The sequence below is a fragment of the Salvelinus alpinus genome, chromosome 18, assembly GCF_045679555.1.
Source record: "Salvelinus alpinus chromosome 18, SLU_Salpinus.1, whole genome shotgun sequence".
NCBI classification, from domain to species: domain Eukaryota; kingdom Metazoa; phylum Chordata; class Actinopteri; order Salmoniformes; family Salmonidae; genus Salvelinus; species Salvelinus alpinus.
The window spans coordinates 51,780,255-51,798,926 of NC_092103.1; the positions used below are offsets into that span (position 1 = coordinate 51,780,255).

The 18,672-nt window shown below is 45.9% G+C and overlaps 1 protein-coding gene across 1 annotated transcript in view; it reads right to left on the reverse strand.

The window, feature by feature from the left end:
• Positions 1-4,538: 4,538 nt before the first annotated feature.
• Positions 4,539-18,672, reverse strand: part of musk (muscle, skeletal, receptor tyrosine kinase) — a 65,459-nt gene continuing 51,325 nt past the window's right edge. Inside the window, exons 15-18 of the mRNA XM_071351561.1 lie at positions 15,250-15,444; positions 9,405-9,553; positions 8,186-8,382; positions 4,539-6,408 (exon numbers count right to left, since the gene is read on the reverse strand). Of these exons, the coding sequence (XP_071207662.1) occupies positions 5,737-6,408; positions 8,186-8,382; positions 9,405-9,553; positions 15,250-15,444 (1,213 nt within the window). The 3' untranslated portion in view covers positions 4,539-5,736. The remainder of the gene's footprint in view (positions 6,409-8,185; positions 8,383-9,404; positions 9,554-15,249; positions 15,445-18,672) is intronic.

The following is an 18,672-nucleotide window of genomic DNA, read 5'->3' on the forward strand; positions in this document are numbered from 1 at the left end:
CCTGGTCAAGAATACACAGGGTTTCTCCCTCCTCATGTTGACTGATCCTGGTCCAGAATACACAGAGTTTCTCCCTCCCCATATTGACTGATACCTGATCCTGGTCCAGAATACACAGGGTTTCTCCCTCCTCATATTGACTGATACATGATCCTGGTCGAGAATACACAGGGTTTCTCCCTCCCCATATTGACTCATACATGATCCTGGTTGAGAATACACAGGGTTTCTCCCTCCCCATATTGACTGATCCTGGTCCAGAATACACATGGTTTCTCCCTCCTCATATTGACTGATACCTGATCCTGGTCCAGAATACACAGGGTTTCTCCTTCCTCATATTGACTGATTCTGGTCCAAAATACACAGGGTTTCTCCCTCCTCATATTGACTGATCCTGGTCCAGAATACACAGGGTTTCTCCCTCCTCATATTGACTGATCCTGGTCCAGAATACACAGGGTTTCTCCCTCCTCATATTGACTGATCCTGGTCCAGAATACACAGGGTTTCTCCCTCCTTATATTGACTGATACCTGATCCTTTTCAAGAATACACAGGGTTTCTCCCTCCTCATGTTGACTGATCCTGGTCTAGAATACACAGGGTTTCTCCCTCCTCATATTGACTGATCCTGGTCTAGAATACACAGGGTTTCTCCCTCCTCATATTGACTGATCCTGGTCCAGAATACACAAGGTTTCTCGCTCCCCATATTGACTGATACCTGATCCTGGTGCAGAATACACAGGGTTTCTCCCTCCTCATATTGACTGATTCTGGTCCAAAATACACAGGGTTTCTCCCTCCTCATATTGACTGATCCTGGTCCAGAATACACAAGGTTTCTCCCTCCTCATATTGACTGATCCTTGTACAGAATACACAGGGTTTCTCCCTCCTCATATTGACTGATCCTGGTCCAGAATACACAGGGTTTCTCCTTCCTCATATTGACTGATCCTGGTCCATAATGTACAGGGTTTCTCCCTCCTCATATTGACTGATCCTGGTCCAGAATACACAGGGTTTCTCCCTCCTCATATTGACTGATACCATTTATTTCAATCATTAAAAAAGACAATACAAGTAAAAGTTGTGTCTAGTAAAATGTCCATTCAGAGTGCCAGGTCTCTGTCCATTCAGAGTGCCAGGTCTCTGTCCATTCAGAGTGCCAGGTCTCTGTCCATTCAGAGTGCCAGGTCTCTGTCCATTCAGAGTGCCAGGTCTCTGTCCATTCAGAGTGCCAGGTCTCTGTCCAAGCGGAGTGCCAGGTCTCTGTCCATTCAGAGTGCCAGGTCTCTGTCCATTCAGAGTGCCAGGTCTCTGTCCATTCAGAGTGCCAGGTCTCTGTCCATTCAGAGTGCCAGGTCTCTGTCCATTCAGAGTGCCAGGTCTCTGTCCATTCAGAGTGCCAGGTCTCTGTCCATTCGTAGTGCCAGGTCTCTGTCCATTCAGAGTGCCAGGTCTCTGTCCATTCAGAGTGCCAGGTCTCTGTCCATGCGGAGTGCCAGGTCTCTGTCCATTCAGAGTGCCAGGTCTCTGTCCATTCAGAGTGCCAGGTCTCTGTCCATTCAGAGTGCCAGGTCTCTGTCCATTCAGAGTGCCAGGTCTCTGTCCATTCAGAGTGCCAGGTCTCTGTCCATTCAGAGTGCCAGGTCTCTGTCCATTCGTAGTGCCAGGTCTCTGTCCATTCGTAGTGCCAGGTCTCTGTCCATTCAGAGTGCCAGGTCTCTGTCCATTCAGAGTGCCAGGTCTCTGTCCATTCAGAGTGCCAGGTCTCTGTCCATTCAGAGTGCCAGGTCTCTGTCCATTCAGAGTGCCAGGTCTCTGTCCATTCAGAGTGCCAGGTCTCTGTCCAAGCGGAGTGCCAGGTCTCTGTCCATTCAGAGTGCCAGGTCTCTGTCCATTCAGAGTGCCAGGTCTCTGTCCATTCAGAGTGCCAGGTCTCTGTCCATTCAGAGTGCCAGGTCTCTGTCCATTCAGAGTGCCAGGTCTCTGTCCATTCGTAGTGCCAGGTCTCTGTCCATTCAGAGTGCCAGGTCTCTGTCCATTCAGAGTGCCAGGTCTCTGTCCATTCAGAGTGCCAGGTCTCTGTCCATTCAGAGTACCAGGTCTCTGTCCATTCAGAGACATACGTATCAAGCCCATCTGCTGGTCTGAACTCCATCACATTATCTTGCTAGTCTCCATGCTCCATACATGTTTCTGTGAACACATACACACATAGTTACTGTTCTATTACCAATGGCAGTTAGGATAGGTCATATCTGACGCTTTACTGTGGTGAACCACGTTTTCCATTCTGACAGCATGCAATGCTTTGGCATTTGAAATGTGTAGACTCTCAGATGCTTGTTGAGGTGCCGTAAATCCAGAATGGAGTGTACCCCAGGAGCCAGGGAAGCAGAAACAGAAAGCTGTATTTACCAGGGTGGCGGTATTATTAAAGTAGAGCCAACAGGGATGCTAGATAATTAGCCTGAGTGATGATAGCCAGCTAGTCGACCCGTAGCATGAGATACCAAGTGCAGACTTAGTGTGTAAACCAAGTAACTCGAGGTAGAAGGTGTTTCAATGGTGGGGTAACACGCTGAAGAAACAGCACTGCTCGTGCTAGCCAAACAAACCGGGTGGGGGTTTAGCCAAGAGGTTGCTAACTAAAACACCAGTGGTACTGTTAGTCCACTAACTAGTCAAGACACTCGAAAGTTCAACTAACGGTGGGAACCGACGGAGAGCTAGACACTCCGGGTAGAAGTAGCTAAAATGTGTGGGAACCCTGCTATTAGCGGGATATTAAAGCAGTGGAGCTAGCTAACAACGCCAATTGTGTGTAGACCAGGCAACAAGTGGTAGTGTAGCTAGCCGACGACAAAAAGCGCTGCTAATAAAGCTAACTGAGGTAACTTCACTCTGTAAAGTGAATCTGAAGTTAGCAGAAGAGTGGAGGGAAGGAAGTGGGAAGAGCGGTAGACTGGGGTGGAGGAAGGCTGTTAACAATGGGAGGGTGGAGAACGGGGGTTGGAGGGGGGGGGGGGGTGTACTTTATCTAGTACTTTAACTATTTGCACATAATGACATTTGTAATGTCTTTATTCTTTTGGAAGTTCAATGTCTATTGTTTATTTCACTTTTGTTTATTTTCTCCTTCACTTGCTTTGGCAATGTTAATGTATGTTTCCCATGCCAATAAAGCCCTTACATTTCATTGAAATGTAATAATTGGGTAGAGGGAGGGTAGGAAGGGGTGGAGGAAGGCTGAGAACAGTGGGGGGGTTGGAGGGGAGGAATAGTTCATGACTGATTCCTTATGGTTGAGCATGTTGCCTTTTTCTTCACTTGCTGAAACCAGTTTTTATGCAAACTGACAACATCATTAGAGAAACATTTATGTTAGTTTGTCGGTTTGGTGGCGGTGGTGAATCCTGTGTGTCTGTCTGGTGGAGGTGGTGAATCCTGTGTGTCTGGTGGAGGTGGTGAATCCTGTGTGTCTGGTGGAGGTGGTGAATCCTGTGTGTCTGTCTGGTGGAGGTGGTGAATCCTGTGTGTCTGGTGGAGGTGGTGAATCCTGTGTGTCTGGTGGAGGTGGTGAATCCTGTGTGTCTGGTGGAGGTGGTGAATCCTGTGTGTTTGTCTGGTGGAGGTGGTGAATCCTGTGTGTTTGTCTGGTGGAGGTGGTGAATCCTGTGTGTCTGGTGGAGGTGGTGAATCCTGTGTGTCTGGTGGAGGTGGTGAATCCTGTGTGTCTGGTGGAGGTGGTGAATCCTGTGTGTCTGGTGGAGGTGGTGAATCCTGTGTGTCTGGTGGAGGTGGTGAATCCTGTGTGTCTGGTGGAGGTGGTGAATCCTGTGTGTCTGGTGGAGGTGGTGAATCCTGTGTGTCTGTTTAGTGGAGGTGGTGAATCCTGTGTGTTTGGTAAAGTGTTCTATTGTGTCCACTACTTCAGCGAAAGAGCACATGCTGGAACAATTATGTGCCCTAGACTTTCTTTATGGACCAAACGTTTATTGAACTGAGGGTGATTGTGGTGAAACAGTGCCATCTATCTTACAAGATCTGTAACAAACATGTTGACCGATACAACAATTATGATTTACTAGGGAATCAAATTACACCTCATTCCGTATTCAGTGCACTAAGTAGGGAATCAAATTACACCGTATTCCCTATTCAGTGCACTATGTAGGGAATCAAATTACACCTCATCCCCTATTCGGTGCACTATGTAGGGAATCAAATTACACCCCATCCCCTATTCAGTGCACTAAGTAGGGAATCAAATTACACCGTATTCCCTATTCAGTGCACTATGTAGGGAATCAAATTACACCTCATCCCCTATTCAGTGCACTAAGTAGGGAATAACATGCCATTTGGGACACACAGTCTCAGAAATAAGGGTTCTTTATACTGCTAGTAAAGGGTTGATGTGTCTACACTACATGGGCTTACGGATCATTGTTTATGTAAGATGAGCAAAAACTGTTATATTTAAACAATCAGTATCGAACCACACATTTTAAAAAGGTCACAAGTGGTTTAAAACATTTTAGTTAATTGATCGTATAAATCAATGTTGTGCTGATGATCACACAAGTTTAATTTAATTAAAATAATAATTGACACTCTTCACAAACCAATATTCAACTCAACACCACAACCAACACAACACCCAACAAATCTCCAGAAATTCACATTAGAATTCAAACAGCTTATTAGAAGACATTTGTTGCAATGCATTTCAAACTGACCGTTGTTAACCTAGAATGACCACTACCCAGTCAACACTCTCCCACAGAAAGCTGTGCTCAAATCTATGAGAATAATTGTATCTAAATGTGCTATGTCGATAAAGTATACAAGATTAAAAAAGTACCAATAGTACAACATAATGAGAATGCCCAAAAGTGGAATAGCAATTTGTCTAAAAACAAGCAAAAACTTTACAGTTAATATGTGTGGCTGCTGGAATATGCTGAGCCTATTTGATGACATATTGTCAATATGTTTAATAAATGATGTACTAGTTAAGTACTGAATGAATTGACTGTACTAGTTAAGTACTGAGTGAATTGACTGCACTAGTTAAGTACTGAATGAATTGACTAACTGTACATTAACTCTCTAACCTCTGTAATCTGCCTGTAAAATACCCTTCTAGTCAGCTTTGAGCTCACAGATGTGGCAGATGAAAGGATGAATATCCCCCCGGCTTGCTTCACAATAGAAACATTCACGTTTATATAGAGTATGGGCAATGAGTTACATGTGGATTAACACGTTCTCCGTTCAGCTGCAGCTCGGCCTCTTTCGACGTTTATCAGGTCGTTGTTTCTATAATATTGTTTCCAGGCATGGGAGAGGTGAACCAGTTTGAAGCAGCGAATCAGATGTCAGTGTGAGGGAAAGCAGTGGAGGATTAACAGCTCGTAATCACGATTTCCTCTCCGATATCAGCCTCTCCTAAATACCCAGGTGTCTTGGCACTAGACTTAGTTCATGTCATTATATCAGTCTGCTGTCCCCTGTCCTGACCAACAACATTAATGTCTACCATCGCCGGTCTCCTTCACCATGAATCAGTTGATATGAACAATGATGCCCCCTGTCCTGACCAACATTATTTGAGTCCGAGACGAGACAGGATCCAGAGATCTTAGCTCTGGGGAGGGACAGGATCTATTAAAATCACTAATGACTGTACATTTGAGTAAATGCCTGGCAGCTTATCAATCAATTGGCTACGGCCCCGGGCACAGGGCACAGGGCAGGGTGGGGGGAAAAGGGAGATAGGTTAGGCAGGGCAGGCAAGGTTGGCAGGGTGGATAGAGTGGGTCTTAACTCCAGGTATGGCAGGGTGGATAGATTGGGTCTTAACTCTGGGGTTGGTAGAGTGGATAAAGACGGCCTTAACTCTGGCGTCGGCATGGCCGGTCTCAACGTCTGCTCATGAATACGTTCCAGGATGCGGTGGATACTACTGAAGCTGGGTCTGTCTGTGGGGTGTCCGCTCCAACACAGTCTCATCAGATTGAACAGCTCTACAGGACAGTTATCAGGGCAGGCCAAGATGTGGCCGTCTCTAACGTAGTAGATGACCTCTTCATGGGCCATGCCGTAGTACGGCTGCATGCCGTGGGAGAAGATCTCCCAGAGAAGGACCCCGTAGGCCCACACGTCCGACTCCGTGGTGTAACGGTTGTAGAAGATGGACTCTGGGGGCATCCAGCGGATGGGGATAGCATCGTTCTCATTGGCCTTGTAGTAGTCAGCAGAGTAGATGTTTCTGGATAAACCGAAGTCGGCGATCTTAACCACCATCTCCTCTCCTACGAGGCAGTTCCGGGTGGCCAGGTCGCGGTGGACGAACTTACGTTCTGACAGGTACGCCATGCCCGCCGCCACCTGGCGAAGAGGATGGGAGACCAAGAGTTAGCTTGGTAGCATTAGCCATCATGAAAATATACAACTGTACATGCCCAGCTAGTGTTAGCTTGATGGCTAAATGTCTCTTGTTTTCCTATGGGAAATCCTAAAAGTTTCCTGTCTTAGTAATAACTGTTTTTGGTGGTAATCTAGTATAAGCATCGTGGCTAAGTTTGACATGTTTTTACATGGGAAATGCTAACAGTTCCCTACTATTAGCCTAACACTGTCTGTTAGCATGGCGGCTAATTGATTCATGTTTTTCTATGGGAAATTATAACAAAATTAACATTTGTATTGTCTGTAATGTAATGTTGTATTAAAGAAAAAATGTAATATTTTCAGTACCAGTCAAAAGTTTGGACACACTTACTCATTCAAGGGTTTTTCTTTATTTTTACTATTTTCTACATTGTAGAATAACAGTGAAGACATCACAACTATGAAATTACACATATGGAATCATGTAGTAACCAAAAAAGTGTTAAACAAATCAAAATATATTTTATATTTGAGATTCTTCAAAGTAGCCACCCTGTGCCCTGATGACAGCTCTGCACACTCTTGGCATTCTCTCAACCAGCTTCATGAGGTAGTCACCTGGAATGCATTTCAATTAACAGGTGTGCCTTGTTAAAAGTTAAATTGTGGAATATCTTTCCTTCTTAATGCGTTTGAGCCAATCAGGTGTGTTGTGACAAGGTAGAGGTGGTATACAGAAAACAGCCCAATTTGGTAAAAGACCAAGTCCATATTATCGCAAGAACAACTCAAATAAGCAAAGAGAAACGACAGTCCATCATTATCACATGAAGTTTCTTCAAGTGCAGTCGCAAAAACCATCAAGTGCTATGATGTAACTGGCTGTCATGAGGACTGTCACAGGTAAGGAAGACCCAGAGTTACCTCTGCTGCAGAGGATAAGTTCATTAGAGTTAACTGCACCTCAGATTGCAGCCCAAATTCAAGTAACAGCCCAAATTCGAGTTCAAGTAACAGAAACATCTCAACATCAACTGTTCAGAGGAGACTGCGTGAATCAGGCCTTCATGGTTGAATTGCTGCAAAGAAATCGCTACTAAAGGACACCAATAAGAAGAAGACACTTGATTAAGCCAAGAAACACGAACAATGGACATTGTTCGTGTTTGGAAATCTTTCATTTGGTCTGATGACTCCAAATTTGAGATTTTTGGATCCAGTCGCCGTGTCTTTGTGAGACGCAGAGTAGGTGAACAGATGATCTCAGCATGTGTGGTTCCCACCGTGAAGCATGGAAGAGGAGGTGTGATGGCGCTTTGCTAGTGACACTGTCAGTGATTTATTTAAAATTCAAGGCACACTTAACCATCAGATGAACTGGCCTCCACAATCACCCAACCTCAAATCAATTGAGCTGGTTTAGGATGAGTTTACCTGCAGACTGAAGTAAAAGCAGCCAAGAAGTGCTCAGCATATGTGGGAACTCCTTCAAGACTGTTGGAATAGCATTCCAGGTTAAGCGGGTTGAGAGAATGCCAAGAGTGTGCAAAGCTGTCATCAAGGCAAAGGGTGGCTACTTAGAATCTAAAATATATTTTGATTTGTTTAAAACTTTTTGGGTTACTACATGATTTCAAATGTTATTTCATTGTTGTGATGTCTTCACTATTATTCGACAATGTAGAAAATTGTAAAAATTGTGAAAAACCCTTGAATGAGTAGGTGTGTCCAAACTTTTGACTGGTACGGTATGTGTATTAACGTTTCATGCCACCTGCTTGGATATGAACAGCTGTTCTTCGCAGCACAGTGGCCCCAACTCCAGTTCGGAGGAGAAGCTGCGTCCTGATAGGCTGGCCTGGCTCAGGCTGTGTTGCTGGGTGGGGCTACGGCGGCGCAGGTACTCGTTCAGGTCTCCGTAAGACATGTACTCAAACATCAGACACATGGGCTTCCCCACCGCACACACACCTGGAGGAGAGGACACGCACACACACACACTAGTGTTGCCTCATAGAATACAAACCAAATACTTTGTAACCTCTGCCCTTTCTAAAGTATAAACATAGTGTGTTACCAGAATAACTACAGTGTCACTGCAACTATGGAATTATTCTGGTGACACTGGTTTCTGGGGACCAGGATGACATGCATGACTTGTCCCTATCCTACAGCGCACACTACGGGTCACCCCCAACCTAGCTCACCTAGCAGCCTGACTGTTGGGGTGGTCAAACAAACTAACTCACCTAGTAGCCTGACTATGTTGGTGGTTGAATTATTAACTAACTAACCTTTAGCCTGACTATGTAGGGATGGTCAAACTAACTCACCTTTAGCCTGACTATGTAGGGATGGTCAAACTAACTCACCTAGTAGCCTGACGATGTTGGGGTGGTCGAACTAACCTCACCTAGTAGCCTGACTATGTTGGGGTGGTCAAACTAACTCACCTAGCAGCCTGACGATGTTGGGGTGGTCAAACTAACTCACCTAGCAGCCTGACGATGTTGGGGTGGTCAAACTAACTCACCTAGCAGCCTGACGATGTTGGGGAGGTCAAACTAACTAACTCACCTAGCAGCCTGACAATGTTGGGGTGGCCAAACTAACTAACTCACCTAGCAGCCTGACGATGTTGGGGTGGTCAAACTAACTCACCTAGCAGCCTGACGATGTTGGGGAGGTCAAACTAACTAACTCACCTAGCAGCCTGACAATGTTGGGGTGGCCAAACTAACTAACTCACCTAGCAGCCTGACGATGTTGGGGTGGTCAAACTAACTCACCTAGCAGCCTGACGATGTTGGGGTGGTCAAACTAACTAACTCACCTAGCAGCCTGACGATGTTGGGGTGGTCAAACTAACTCACCTAGCAGCCTGACGATGTTGGGGTGGTCAAACTAACTCACCTAGCAGCCTGACGATGTTGGGGTGGTCAAACTAACTCACCTAGCAGCCTGACGATGTTGGGGTGGTCAAACTAACTCACCTAGCAGCCTGACGATGTTGGGGTGGTCAAATTCAGCCATGAGAGCGGCTTCTCTCTGAAAGTCGTTCTGCATGTCAGCGGATGCTTCTTCCTTCAGCATCTTCACTGCTACCATGGTGAAGGGCTTGATGGGCTGGAGACCTGGGGCTCTGAGGAATAGAACAACACAGTAACAACAGATATACAATGTAATCACCTCATATAGACCCTAAACCTAATCCATCACTGCTACGTGGTGAAGGACTCCTAAACATAATCCATCACGGTTACGTGGTGAAGGACTCCTAAACCTGATCCATCACTGCTACGTGGTGAAGGACTCCTGATCCATCATTGCTACATGGTAAAGGACAGCTAAACCTAATCCATCACTGCTACGTGGTGAAGGACTCCTAAACATAATCCATCACTGCTACATGGATCGACTCCTAAACCTAATCCATCACTGCTACATGGTGAAGGCCTCCTAAACCTAATCCATCACTGCTACATGGTGAAGGACTCCTAAACCTAATCCATCACTGCTACATGGTGAAGGACTCCTAAACCTAATCCATCACTGCTACATGGTGAAGGACTCCTAAACCTAATCCATCACTGCTACATGGTGCAGGACTCCTGAACCTAATCCATCACTGCTACGTGGTGAAGGACTCATAATCCATCACTGCTACATGGTGAAGGACTCCTAAACCTAATCCATCACTGCTACATGGTGAAGGACTCCTGAACCTAATCCATCACTGCTACATGGTGAAGGACTCCTAAACCTAATCCATCACTGCTACATGGTGAAGGACTCCTAAACCTAATCCATCACTGCTACATGGTGCAGGACTCCTGAACATAATCCATCACTGCTACATGGTGAAGGACTCGTGATGCTCTGGGTGTCTGGGATGCTGAACCACCCAGGTGCTGACCTATCATCCATCCGTTTAACTGTGGGTCCAGGTTGCCATGATGGATCCTCTGGGAGTCTGAGGTGCTGACCTGGGATCAGTAGCATGGTTTAACATGGGAGTCAGCCTAATCAGCCTGCCATGATGGATCCTCTGGGGGTCTGAGGTGCTGACCTGGGATCAGTAGCATGGTTTAACATGGGAGTCAGCCTAATCAGCCTGCCATGATGGATCTGCTATGGGGATGACTTTATAGTATGAGTGCATGTGTCCAGTTGACCCGTAATGGCAGCCATTCAGGGAGCTAGACCAAAGAAAACAGCTGGGCCGTAGTTGGTCTTCGTGCCATTTCATTTCAGCACCATTTCCTGTGTTGTCTCCTGAGTCTTCCTGGTTACAGTCAACAGCACTCTCTCTGGCTGTGTCCCAAATGGCACCCATAGGACTCTGGTCAAAAGTAGTGCCCTATAGAAATAGGTTGTCATTTGGGACACATATTCTCTTTGAAGGGGTTATGATTATCTGCTTTACCAGTCTCTCTCTGCTGACAGTCTCTGCTGACAATCTCTGCTGACAGTCTCTGCTGACAGTCTCTGCTGACAGTCTCTGCTGACAGTCTCTGCTGACAGTCTCTGCTGACCCACTGAGGAGGCTAAAGGGAGGGAAGCGTCACATCAGACCCATGATCTGATGCAGCTGATATCCAGTCCCAGTCCCTGTCTGCTCTATTTTGGGCCGGGTTAGAAGGGGAGGGGAGGGGGGGGGGGTCTGGGGATTGTAAAGGGGTTTTGGAAGGAGGTGTCATCATGAGGGTGTGAGGGGTTTATATATTTATTTATACTTCTGTCCCACGCTACACTAGGCTAGTTGTTGGCTAGCTGTTGTTCCCAGGAGTCTCCATATACAGGAGGAATGCTATATGCTGTCCAGGGGATTAATGAGATAAGTAGCTAGCCTCTTGGGAAAAAAGGAGCCATCTAGCCTTCCCCATTTCTCCTTCTCCCAAATCCAGTCAGCTGATGTTCTGAAAGAGCTGCAAAATCTGGACCCCTACAAATCAGCTGGGCTAGACAATCTGGACCCTTTCTTTCTAAAATTATCTGCCGAAATTGTTGCAACCCCTATTACTAGCCTGTTCATCCTCTCTTTCGTGTCATCTGAGATTCCCAAAGATTGGAAAGCAGCTGCGGTCATCCCCCTCTTCAAAGGGGGGGGACACTCTTGACCCAAACTGCTACAGACTTATATCTATCCTATCCTGCCTTTTTAAGGTCTTCGGAAGCCAAGTCAACAAACAGATTACCGACCATTTCGAATCCCACCGTACATTCTCCGCTATGCAATCTGGTTTCAGAGCTGGTCATGGGTTCACCTCAGCCACGCTCAAAGTCCTAAACAATATCATAACCGCCATCGATAAGAGACATTACTGTGCAGCCGTATTCATTGACCTTGCCAAGGCATTCGACTCTGTCAATCACCACATCCTCATCAGCAGACTCGATAGCCTTGGTTTCTCAAATGATTGCCTCGCCTGGTTCACCAACTACTTCTCTGATAGAGTTCAGTGTGTCGAATCGGAGGGCCTATTGTCCGAGCCTTTGGCAGTCTCTATGGGGGTGCCACAGGGTTCAATTCTTGGACCGACTCTCTTCTCTGTATACATCACTGATGTCGCTCTTGCTGCTGGTGATTCTCTGATCCATCTCTACGCAGACGACACCATTCTGTATACTTCTGGCCCTTCTTTGGACACTGTGTTAACCTCTCTGGGATAGCGGGACGCTAGCGTCCCAACAGCCTGTTAAAATGTAGAGCGCCAGATTCAAAAAAAAATCTATAAAATCAAACTTTATTAAATTACACATATAAGATACCAAATTAAAGCTACACTCGTTGTGAATCCAGCCAACATGTCAGATTTCAAAAAGGCTTTTCGGCGAAAGCATAAGATGCTATTATCTGATGATAGTACAGAAGCTACACTCTCTTTTTTGACAATTTCAACCATGCCGGCGCTACTCAAAACGCAGAAATAAAATATAAAACATGCATTACCTTTGACGAGATTCTTTTGTTGGCACTCCAATATGTCCCATAAACATCACAAATGGTCCTTTAGTTCGATTAATTCCGTCCATATATATCCAAATTGTCCATTTATTTGGCGCCGTTGTACCAGGAAAAACAGCGTTCAATTTGCGCAAAATCACGACAAAATATCTAAAAAATTACCTCTAAACTTTGCCAAAACATTTCAAAGTACTTTTGTAATACAACTTAAGTTATTTGTAAACATTAATAATCGATCAAATTGAAGACTGGTCAATCTGTTTTCAATACAGGATATCAACAAACTCACGGTACTTTTCAAGTCTTGCTCAACTCTCAAACATAAACAAACGACGTCACTCCACTTCCGGGTCAATATCTTTCTCTGTTAACTAAGGAAAAACCTTAACCTTTTTCCATACAATGGCGACATCCAGTGGAAGCAGTAGGAACTACGTGTATACTGATTAGAATTCTGGTTTGCCCATAACAAACCATTGAACATACAGGAACTTAAAAAGAAAAAAGTTAGTCCTCAGGGTTTTGACTGCTATATAAGTTCTGTTATACTTACAGATATGATTCAAACATTTTTAGAAACTTCAGAGTGTTTCCTATCAAAATCGACTAATAATATGCATATCTTATATTCTGGGGATGAGTAGCACGAAGTTGAAATTGCGCACGCTATTTTTCCCTAAGTGAAAACTCTGCACCCTATCCTCAAGAAGTTTAACAACCAACCTAAACTAAAGTTTTTGGTTCTGGGAATTAAGTCATACATTTCCTTACTGGTAAAACGTAACTTTTTTTTTTAAGTTCTGATAATGGAAGTGAACAATTTGCTTGTACTGGGAACCATTATTTTTAGTTTGCAGGGAGGTTCGAAGAACGTTTTACTCTGGTTCCTTGAACGTTTTCCTGGAGGTTTTATTAACGCTCTGAGAATGGAAATTATAGTTTATTTTGTTTTTCATTACTTCCTACTACTACACTTTCACTGAATGTTCGAATAAGACTTAACTCCAGTCTAAGCCCTGTCTACGCCGGGGAAAGGAGGTTCTACAGACAATCACGGACTACAAAGGCAAAACCAGACACCTCGCAGACACCGAGGTCTTGCTTCCGGACAAGCTAAACACCTTCTTCGCCCGCCTTGAGGATAACACAGTGCCACCGACGCAGCCCGCTACCAAGGACTGAGGATCTCCTTATCCGTGGCCAACATAAGACATTTTAAGCGTGTAAATGTTAACCCTCCCAAGGCTGCCGGCCCAGATGGCATCCCTAGCCGCGTCCTCAGAGCATGCGCAGACCAGCTGGCTAGAGTGTTTACGGACATATTCAATCTCTCCCTATCCCTGTCTGCTGTCCCCACTTGCTTCAACATGTCCACCATTGTTCAAGTACCCGAGAAAGCAAATATAACTGAACTAACAAAATAAATCGCCCCAGTAGCACTCACTTCTGTCATCATAAAGTGTTTTGAGAGACTAGATAAGGATTATATCACCTCTACCTTACCTTACACCCTAAACCCACTTAAATTTGCTTACCGCCGCAATAGATCCACAGACAATGCACTTCACACTGCCCTATCCCATCTGGACAAGAGGAATACCGATATAAGAATGCTGTTCATTGACTACTTTACCTGCTCATCATTAAACTCGGGGCCCTGGGTCTGAACCCCGCCCTGTGCAACTGGCTCCTGGACTTCCTGATAGGCCGCCCCCAGGTGTTGAAGGTAGGAATCAACACCTCCACCTCGCTGATTCTAAACACAGGGGCCCCACAAGGATGTGTGCTCAGCCCCCTCCTGTACTCCCTGTTCACCCATGACTGCATGGCCACGCACGCCTCCAACTCAATCATCAAGTTTGCAGAAGAAACAACAGTAGTAGGCCTGATTATCAACAATGCCGGGACAACCTACAGGAAGGAGGTGAGGGCTGATCATGGACTTCAGGAAACAGCAGAGGGAGCACGCCCCTATCCACATCGACCGCAGCGGAGCAGGTGAAAAGCTCCAAGCTCTTCGGCGTACACATCACCGACGATCTTAAATGCTCCACCCACACAGACAGTGTGGTAAAGAAGGCAGAACAGCTTGGCACCTCAAACCCTCACAAACTTTTACAGATGCACAATTGAGAGCGTCCTGTTGGGCTGTATCACCGCCTGGTACGGCAACTGCACTGCCCGCAACCGCAGGGCTCTCCAGAAGGTGGTGCGGTCTGCCCAACACATCACCGGGGGCAAACTACCTGCCCTCCAGGACACCTACAGCCCCCGATGTCACAGGAAGACCAAAAAGATCAAGGACACCAACCACCCGAGCCACTGCTCTGCTCACCCCGCTATCATCCAGAAGGCGAGGTCAGTGCAGTTGCATCAAAGCTGGGACCGAGAGACTGAAAAACAGCTTCTATCTCAAGGCCATCAGACTGTTAAACAGCCGTCAATTGCTGGCTTTCACCCGGTTACGCAACTCTGCACCTTAGAGGCTGCTGCCCTACATACATAGAATCACTGGCCACATTAATAATGTTTACATACTGTCTTACTCATCTATGTATATACTGTATTCTATTCTACTGTATTTTAGCCTATGCCACTCCAACATTTATCTTTCAAATATTTATATGTTCTTTAATTCCATTCTTTTAGGTTTGTGTATTGTGTGTATTGTTGTGAATTGTTAGATATTTCTGCACTGATGGAGCTAGAAACACAAGCATTTCGCTACACCCGCAATAACATCTGCTAAACATGTGTATGTGACCAATACAATTTGATTTGCGGTAGTCAACAGAGTTAACTAGGAGTCAACAGAGAGTCAGAGAATTGCTTGGTACATGTAATACAATATAATCTAATGAGAGTCTCACCTGGCCTGGAAGACCCGTCCGAAGGCCCCCTCTCCGATGTCCCTGACGTACTCGATGTTGTTCCTGGGGTACTCTAGAGCCATCAGCTTGGAGTTAAGCAGTAAGGGCAGGCGCTGGTACATGGGGTTGGGGTGGAGGCGGTCCAGCAGCAGACTCTCAGAGGGTAAGGCAGTCAGGGTGGGGGTCTCCATGACTCTGAGAGAGTGGGAAAGAGAGAGAGAGAGGTTATTATAGTGACTGCTTCCCAAATTACACTGTGTTCTCTTTATAGTGCAATAATGTAGACCAGGGCTACCCACAGGGCTATCCACAGGGCTACCCACAGGGCTACCCACAGGGCTGTCCACAAGGCTACCCACAGGGCTACCCACAGGGCTATCCACAGGGCTCTGGTCAAAAATAGTGCACCATATAGGGAACAGGGTACCGTTTGGGATGCACCCTGTGTCAACTCTGACCAATGGTCTCCTATGTTTGACAACACCATATACAGTCAGGTCCAGAATTATTGGCACCCTTGATAAAGATGAGGGGGGGGGCTGTTTAAATTAAACATAAAAAAAGACTGAGCGATATTGCATGCTCAAATAATGGGGAAATTATGATTTTGTTTATCAAGTAATCAAATCTAAAAAAGATGGGAGGTCAAAATGATTGTTTCCCCTGTTTTCAACACACCCTCTCCTGCTCTTGTGGACGGCCCTCTTCAATTCAAACCACAGGTTTTCAATGGGGTCCAGGGACTAAGATGGTAAAAGGTTTATTTTGTTGTCAACGGCATCATGAAATTTCATAGCACCAGGACATTTTTCCCCAAAAACCTGGTTGCCTCTGCCAGGATGCTGAAACTTGGCAGCAAGTGGATTCTGTATGGAGGAATGGTCTACGATCCCTCCCACTGTGTTCTCCAATCAGATTCTGTATGGAGGAATGGTCTAAGATCCCTCCCACTGTGTTCTCCAATCTCATAAAACATTTTAGAAAAAGCCCCCTGAAGCTCGGACAGCAGAGTCCCTGCCCCCTGAAGCTCGGACAGCAGAGTCCCTGCCCCTTGAAGCTCGGACAGCAGAGTCCCTGCCCCCTGAAGCTCGGACAGCAGAGTCCCTGCCCCCTGAAGCTCGGACAGCAGAGTCCCTGCCCCTTGAAGCTCGGACAGCAGAGTCCCTGCCCCCTGAAGCTCGGACAGCAGAGTCCCTGCCCCTTGAAGCTCGGACAGCAGAGTCCCTGCCCCTTGAAGCTCGGACAGCAGAGTCCCTGCCCCTTGAAGCTCGGACAGCAGAGTCCCTGCCCCCTGAAGCTCGGACAGCAGAGTCCCTGCCCCTTGAAGCTCGGACAGCAGAGTCCCTGCCCCCTGAAGCTCGGACAGCAGAGTCCCTGCCCCCTGAAGCTCGGACAGCAGAGTCCCTGCCCCCTGAAGCTCGGACAGCAGAGTCCCTGCCCCCTGAAGCTCGGACAGCAGAGTCCCTGCCCCCTGAAGCTCGGACAGCAGAGTCCCTGCCCCCTGAAGCTCGGACAGCAGAGTCCCTGCCCCCTGAAGCTCGGACAGCAGAGTCCCTGCCCCCTGAAGCTCGGACAGCAGAGTCCCTGCCCCCTGAAGCTCGGACAGCAGAGTCCCTGCCCCCTGAAGCTCGGACAGCAGAGTCCCTGCCCCCTGAAGCTCGGACAGCAGAGTCCCTGCCCCCTGAAGCTCGGACAGCAGAGTCCCTGCCCCCTGAAGCTCGGACAGCAGAGTCCGCAGCAGAGTCCATCTTCCAAAAACATCTGAAACTCTACCTCTTCAAACAGTATATTAAATAATCCTCCTCCTCACCTCGACTCCCCCCTTTCTAGCTCGGTCTCTACTGATAGCTACGTCATTGAGGAAAAATGTACTAACTATGCCTGTGATATGTGGTTGTTACACCTAGCTATCTGAGATGAATGTACTAACTATGCCTGTAATATGTGGTTGTTACACCTGGCTATCTGAAGATGAATGTACTAACTATGCCTGTAATATGTGGTTGTTACACCTAGCTATCTGAAGATGAATGTACTAACTATGCCTGTAATATGTGGTTGTTACACATAGCTATTTGAAGATGAATGCAATGACTTTTAAATTTTTTTAATTAATTTTATTTTACCCTTATTTTACCAGGTAAGTTGACTGAGAACACATTCTCATTTACAGCAACGAGCTGGGGAATAGTTACAGGAGAGAGGAGAGGGATGAATGAGCCAATTGTAAGCTTGGGGAGTGTTCTGGAGGATTGGAAACAGGGGTCCTAATAATTTTGACCCCTATCTTTTAGAATGTATTTATTTTATAATTTATTAAACTAAAACTCTTTCTCTGAGCAATTTTTGGACACCTGCCTACACACAATCAAAGTGGAATTATGTTTATAGAAATGTTTACAAATTAATCAAAAATTAAAAGCTGAAATGCCTTGAATCAATAAGTATTCAACCCCATTGTCATGGCGAGTCTTAAGTTCAGAAGTAAAAATGTGCTTAACGAGTCATATAATAAATCTAAATAAACAAAACAAAAGTATGTTTGAATAACGCTGAGGGGCAACGCCGTAACATCCAATGCCTGTTTGTCTGACGTTGATGCCGTGCAGGTGCTTGTACGCATATACACACACTCGCATTCAAACGCACACATGTGCACACACACGGACACACACACGGACACACATTTATATAGTGCCACAGATGCACTCAAACGTATACAGTTGTCCTGGATGTCTGTAGTGGTTGTTGTTGTCCTGGATGTCTGTAGTGGTTGTTGTTGTCCTGGATGTCTGTAGTGGTTGTTGTTGTCCTGGATGTCTGTTGTGGTTGTTGTTGTCCTGGCTGTCTGTTGTGGTTGTTGTTGTCCTGGATGTCTGTTGGGATAGTTGTTGTCCTGGCTGTCTGTTGTGGTTGTTGTTGTCCTGGATGTCTGTTGGGATAGTTGTTGTCCTGGATGTCTGTTGTGGTTGTTGTTGTCCTGGATGTCTGTTGGGATAGTTGTTGTCCTGGATGTCTGTAGCGGTTGTTGTTGTCCTGGTTGTGAATTTCAAACACAGATGAAACCACAAAGACCAGGGAGGTTTACCAATGCACAATGCCAAAGAAGGGAACATATTGGTAGATGGGTAAAAAATAAAAAGTAGACATTGAATATCCCTTTGAGCATGGTGAAGTTATTAATTACACTTTGGATGGTGTATCAATACACCCAGTCACTACAAAGATAGTCCGTCGCGGAGAGGAAGGAAACCGCTTAGGGATTTCACCATAAAGCCAATAGTGACTTCAAAAGTTTAGTAGCTTTGATATGAAAATGGATCAACAACATTGTAGTTACTCCACAATACTGACAGAGTGAAAAGAAGGAAGCCTGTACAGAATACAAATATTCCAAAACATGCATCCTGTTTGCAATAAGGG